Source organism: Pollachius pollachius, assembly GCF_949987615.1.
Source record: "Pollachius pollachius genome assembly, chromosome: 3".
NCBI classification, from domain to species: domain Eukaryota; kingdom Metazoa; phylum Chordata; class Actinopteri; order Gadiformes; family Gadidae; genus Pollachius; species Pollachius pollachius.
The window spans coordinates 12,465,041-12,471,951 of NC_136936.1; the positions used below are offsets into that span (position 1 = coordinate 12,465,041).

General features: G+C 40.6%; 1 protein-coding gene and 1 long non-coding RNA gene across 2 annotated transcripts; both read left to right on the forward strand.

Annotated features, from left to right (window-relative positions):
* Positions 1-222: 222 nt before the first annotated feature.
* On the forward strand, positions 223-3,511 carry LOC307072187. Its single transcript, XR_013811664.1, has 4 exons — positions 223-375; positions 1,045-1,153; positions 2,991-3,113; positions 3,214-3,511. It is a non-coding gene; the product is annotated as an uncharacterized lncRNA (long non-coding RNA).
* Positions 3,512-4,357: 846 nt separating this feature from the next.
* Positions 4,358-6,874, forward strand: mrpl44 (mitochondrial ribosomal protein L44; the record flags this gene model as incomplete). Its single annotated transcript, XM_079731206.1, has 4 exons — positions 4,358-4,533; positions 4,891-5,359; positions 5,641-5,819; positions 6,249-6,874. 4 exons carry the CDS (start codon positions 4,358-4,360, stop codon positions 6,418-6,420), a joined length of 996 nt encoding a protein of 331 aa, XP_079587332.1. The 3' UTR covers positions 6,421-6,874.
* Between the last annotated feature and the right edge of the window lie 37 nt (positions 6,875-6,911).

A 6,911-nucleotide genomic window follows, 5' to 3' on the forward strand; every position in this document is an offset into this window, starting at 1 on the left:
TACTATTACTGAAACAATTTTACTTTGTCACAAAGCTATGCAGTAATGTAGCGTAAGTATTCAGCAGTTGCACTGTTAGTAAACGCCTTCCTTCGTTTCCATGGAAACGTGGTACTACTCCTCAACCGGAGCCTACTTGGTTTAGGGTCGGAAGTGTTTTACAGTGACACACCTAGCGGCAGTGGGGACACATTAACATGGGACACAGCGGGAACACAGCTGGCAACGAATACATTTAAAATACGCCTGTGGCGTACAGAGCCCGAGCAGTTGTGTTGATTGAACCCGTGGACCTATTAAAGAAGACCCTGTGAGGGATTTTTAAACAATTTACCGCTATTTCTTTATGGTGGTTGTATCCTCTGTGGGAAGCAGGTAAATCGTAACCCTTTTCTAATGGTTAGAAACTTTATTGGTCAGATAAGATGTTGCATTAATTAGCTGTAATTATGTAAACGTTTATGATTCATGCATATATGCAGGGTGCGATTTGTGAAAAAACCAGAGGGGGGGATAATTTTGAGAAACATTTTAAAATGTTTCAAAATGAAGACGGACCCTGTGTATTTTGGTTGTTAATTATTACGATGTAATGGTGAAAATACTTTGGGTGGGGGGGATAATTTTTATCCCCACCGAGGATAAAAATAATTCAGCAGCGGGTAGGACGTGTAAACCAGAGGGGGGGATAATCCCCACCATCCCCACCGGCAAATCGCACCCTGCATATATGATATCATGTAGTTGAAATTGCATGCTCGTCATTAAGTTATGAGGCTTTAATGCCAATGCTACGTGGAGCTGTTTTAGTTGTGCTGAATGCCACATTTAACAATAATAATTAGTTTATATATTCAGAGCCGGTATACATTAAACTACTAAATTGTGCTGTATGATCTAACTCTACAGGCACACCACTTAAAAAAACTGGAGAATATATATATATTTTTGCATGGACACCGCCCATATACAATTGATTATTTTAATTTATTACAATCACAATTTGTTGAAATAAAAAGACTAACGTATGCATTTTTTTTATAGGATGGAAGCACACTAAACTACCATTGATTGGCCTACATTGTTGGAGGGCTTCAGCAGAAACCAACATTACATTTTTGGATATGTCACTTCTGAGGCCAGGCTTCAACAGGTACTAGAAGTTTACAAACGTGCCAACACAAAAACAACCTTCTGTACAAGAACGTCCACAACCATGCAATGGGGTGCAATGGAAAAATATTGTTTGCGAGCCATTATATTCAATAAGTCCAGCAGTCCACATGTTCAGTGGGATGGGGTCCCTTTTGTTCTGGGGGACCGCAAAATCCTTGAATGTCAGTTGGGACCTGGAAGAGAACATAAAAATAAAAGTGAGAAGGGGGAGAGTGTGACATCGTCAGCAGGGCATGACTACGAGCCAACAAACAAAAAAAGACAAATGACGACAAAGAAGGGCTGTGAAGCAAAACTAGTTATCAAAAAGGTCTACAGATTCCCTCAATACAAAACGGATGGTGAGAAATACCAATCCACAGAATGTAGCAGGATTAAACTTGTTTACTTAAGGCCCTTAAAGAAGTGAAAAGAGAAGAGCGATATTACGTTGAACTCCCTTTAGACGATGCCCACACAAACCATAACCAAGAATTCTGTTCAGATACTGCAAAAACCATTCATCCACAGCTGACCACGTTGATTGAAGAGCTGGTGAAAGAAGGCATGACACCATGAAAATACAAGCTATACTGAAGCGATGTTTGAATAAAATGTCAGACACAGCAGCGCCTAACCAATCAGATCTGACATACTACCCCAAATTGAAAGATATCAAGGATCACATTGTGTGCCAAACAAGAAAAGTAGGGCAAAGACTTGCCAAAATGGATCAGGTGAACCTCAGCCATAAACTAGGGCGATGGAGCAAAGACGGAGCAAAGCAATATTTCCTGCCTTACAGAAGAGCATCTTCGACAGGGCAAATGAACACGAGAGATATCAGACAGACCAGCGCATTGGAGCCGGATAATTCGACTCATGCTGTTGATGAAAAAACAACAGTTACTAACTATGAAGTCTATGAGGAAAGTTGCTGTTGATCCATCAAGAAAAATGGCAGCAAGATGTAATGATGCACTATGGTAATGCAATCTGCCTGCTTGACGCAACACACAAGAACTTTAACTATGACCTGGCTCTATACCTTGTGTGTGTGCTAACAAACAGGGGCTACGTTGTCATAGCAATGTTCTTCATCCAGCATGATCAGGTAGCCTACATCAAGGAGGCACTGAATATGTTGAAAATCTGTAATCCCTACTGGAAACCACAATTCTGGAAGACAGGTGACAGTGAAGCAGAGTGTTGTGCACTGCGCAGGGCCTTTCCAAACTCCTCAGTGTACCTGTGTGACTTCTCAGCACTGTGGGAGAAACCACACGTCAAAGCTTGGTTAGGGACCAAATGGCTCTTTACTCCCGAGAAGTTAGCCAGGGTCTACAGGGACAATGTGTATCATCTAGCGGTGGATATTAACAACAACGGAGTGGAATCACTAAACGCATTCTTGAAACACCGTTTTCTGAAAAAGGCCAACAGACAAGAAGACGATAAGCAATGTTTTGGATACTTTAATCAACCGTTACCTGCCAGCAAGGTTGCAGGAATACATGTTTTCACAGTACAGCAGGAGTGAAGAGTACAGATGTTATCATCCACAGGTGCCACAGTTCTTACCAAACATTCCAGCAGCCACTGCCAAACTCTGCCTTGCCAACATGGGGAAAGCAGAAGAGATTGAGGAAAGCTGTGTCAGACCCATTGTCGTTGAACAGGGTGTTTTTAAAGTCAAAGAATCTGACCCCATTCCATGGTGCACTGTGGATTTTGAGACAACTACCTTGTCACCTTCATGTAGCTGCCATGCTTACATTCAAACACATATCCTGTGTAAGCATTTCTTTGCCGTGTTCCTGCACCATCCCGAATAGGGCTGGGACAAACTGCCATCCTCTTACCTCAACGGACCTTATCTCACAGGCAAGTGGGATAGTGATCCACAACCTTCACACAAGGATCAACCAATCAATTCTGATGGTGCAAAAAGCACAATGGTATGTATGTTTGCATGTCAAACATTGAAAATCTTTAATGGGAAGTTCAAGGAAAATGGTTTTGAAGTATATTAATGATATGAACATGTTCTTTTTATAGACATCTGAAATGGCTGTAATTAGGAACAGAAAGAGGTTGCACGAAGAGCTGGATCTCCTCAAAGCCATGAGTAACAACTGCTCAGATGTGGATGTCTTGTCTGATGTAACCATGCAGTTGGAAAACGTACAGGACTTCCTAAAGTATTGCCTGCAGAAGTCACATCGAGGCATCATCACAATGCTCTGAAACTCAAACCCACCACACTTCACCACCGCACGTGTGTAAAGAACTATGATACTTTATGCACAGAGGCTGATTAGGAAAAAAGACAGAAGGTGCACATGCAGTGGAAAGGACCCTGGCCGACACAAACTCTTAAGAAAATATTATTTTTATTTTTCAAAAAAATTCAATGTGAACACAGTTACGGTTTGTTTCTATTTCTTTCTTGAATAAAATACACAAGCCGTTCAATTAGTATTTATTTTTGTATAAACCTTTACATGTGAAAAATTGTGTACTTATCCATGGCAGGCCATGGATTCTAGGAAATTATGGCATATCATAGAAATCAGCAGGTTGTATTCTGAGGGTTACTAATACAAGTAGCCTAACAGTACAAAGAAACGATTGGGTGCTTGTTGTCCTAAGAAGAAAATTAAATTAATCAATGTCTAGCCAGTTGTTTTGCCCATTAATATATTGCAAGAGAATTTGGACTGTAGTGAAGTAGGCTGACTGCTTGGAATACAAAATCATGTTCGAGCTTTGATTGAATTAGGGCAGAAATCAAAGAAGATCCTATTATGAACAGATTAAGAATAGGACACATGGGGCTCAATCACACCCCATATTAAATTGGAAACGCAAGAGACATACATATAGAACGAGGTATATTGTTTTTAGGAAAGTCAATTTTAATTTAGATATCAGTTTATATATATGTATATATTATTTGTATTTAGTTTATATATTATTTGTATTTAGTTTATTTCTGTATTCATTTACAATTTTTGAGGATCCTGTTAATCTAATGATCCACTCTCTCCACCCTTCCGTCCAGTTGGTGGAAGTAAAGTACTGATACGATTGGTTAACTGCCATTAAAGGAGAAGAAGAAGAAGAAGCTTCGGGTTTCCTCGGCTCGGGCTGTTCTCCCGTGGTTGCGAGCTGTGTCCCTCCCCTGTCAGTCACATCCAACATGGCGTCGGGCTATATAGTAAATCGTGGTGCGCTAACCTTAGGAATACATTACCGAAATGTTTGCAGAACCACCACATTTACACAGATTCGAGAAAAGAAACGATGGATGAAATCCTATACATATACTATGGAAAGAAAGCGAAAGATAGAAGGGACTCCTCCGCCAAAGCCAAGGTAATATTAGCTTAAAAAGTTGGGATTTAGAGAGCATCTCAAGGCCATTTAATGGAGGAAACAGCCTATGTACGCATGGAGGAAGTGTTAAGACGTAATTACGTTGAATTACTTATGCAGTCCGGGTACATTGATGTTGCCTTTGACTGTAAAGCCAGCAATAACCTTGCACTGATCTGTTCTCTACGTTGAACCAAACGTAGCTAAATATTGATGTATTTAATTTTCAATTCAATTAAAAAGTTGCATTCTACTAACTTACTCATACTTCTATTAATTCCAGCAAAATCATTATTGTTATTAGTTTGATAAGCATGCTCCTTATATTAATTATTCCAATTTACAACTGCTTTCTAGATCCCAAAAACCTAACTGGGATTACCATGCTGAAGTGCAAGCATTCACCTGCCGTCTTCATGAGAACTTTTCCTTGGACCTGCTGAAGACTGCGTTTGTCAATCCATGTTATATTGAATCTGAGCAAAAGAGAAGGCAAGACTTGGGAATGGACTCTGAAACAATAGCTCTTGTCTTAAAAGGCAACATGGAGCTACGCTCACAGGGGTCAGATTTTACCACTAGTTTCCTGAACGATTGGTGTCGGGCCAGCTTTCCCCGTCTGCACAGTGATGGGGTAGCGGCTGTCGTGGCACATCTTACCTGTTCAACAGTGGTTTGCCATGTAGCAAGAAACCTTGGTATTGAAGACCTCACCATGAGTGCCGATTTCCCGATTCCTGATGATGTACTGCAATCCACACTCATGGCTGTGATCGGAGCGTTATTGGAAAGCAGCGGAACAGAAAGAGCAGGGTTCTTCCTAAGGGTGAGCTGAACTGAACACAGAAGTTGGTATTTCAATGATATCTGTTGAACTAGCTGCCGTTCTCTTATCAAAAGCATTTTAACTGCATTTTTGCAAAATACCCTTTCATTATGCTTTTTCCAAATAAATATTCTCTACAATGGATCCAATGTGTAGATCAGAGGAAGCAACGCATGCGCACAACTATTCCTGACAATCACTCCTATTCAAGCTGGGATAGTAAAATGAACCATGGTCAAATATTTTATAACCATTTCTAAATATCTTATATTCTTCTCTAGGACTTTCTTGCTACTCAGCTGATCGGGAAAGACCTGTTTGATATGTGGACAGTGGTGAACCCCATGGGTCTGCTGATGGAGGAACTGGCCCAGAAGAACATGTCTGCCCCAGAGCCCCGTCTCATTAGGTCGGCTGGGGCCAGCACGGTTCTCCCACTCTACTTTGTTGGACTTTACAGGTGTGTAAACATGTTCCATTAATCTCTCTCTTTCACTCTCACTCACAAACACATAAAAGACTTGGGGCAGGTAGGTACCCTGATATTTAAATGGGTTCTTAGGGCATATTTGATATGTTTTTGGATTACACCAATAGAATGCCTAATGACTTTAAGCATGGTACAATGGAGTGTGGATATTAGGGTCGGATGGGTCTGGATTCAGGATCGCATAAAATGGGGTCACATAACATTGGTTACATGTTCTTTGTAATGTGCAATTCATATGTTTTTTATTACATAAGTTTAAGGGGGCATGCGTTATCCAATTTGTCCTCTGACGTAATGTTTTGCATCCTCAAACTCAACAGGGTTGTTTGTTTTGTTTCACCATATGTTGATATTCTCTTTTCTGTTCTGCTTTCTCTGCCTATATTTACATGGAATCAGCGATAAGAAGCTATTGGCTCAGGGTCCAGGAGACACAGTCATCGCTGCAGAGGAAGAGGCCGCTCGCGTAGCTCTGCGTGATCTCTACGGTTTCACTGAGAACCGCAGGCCATCAGACTTTTCCACAATGAAAAAGCAACACGAACCTGTACAATATTCTGCCAGCAACTAATCAAGGGAAATGTGTACTTGGCAGGCAGCAGAGAGATCTTAAATGGTGGTAGAGCATCGTCCGTTCGTTTTGTTATACCGTAAGATGCAACCATTGAATTTCATTCTTGATTGGAAGGGTAAACAAAAGCAATGTTCTTTCTGACCAAAATGAATCCTGTCGGAAACTATGTTATCAATGGGTTTGTTTTGTGACCACAGGAATGTTCATGTCTTCATGCCAAGGAGGGTGATTGACTTTTATGCTTAGACTTGTTTTGAGTTATGTTGAAGCTCAAACACCATCTGTTTTGGAGTGGGCTGGTCATATTCTGGGGTAACCACTGGAAAGTTATGCATTGTGTTTTGGACCATACCACAAGATAATAAATGTTTTTGTTACTCTGCGTTGTAAATATGTATGCTTGCCATGGGTCGTATTTTGTTCATCTAAAATAAACAATCTTTATAATGATTTTGTTGAGCTTTATTTGATGAATCAGAAAAGCACCA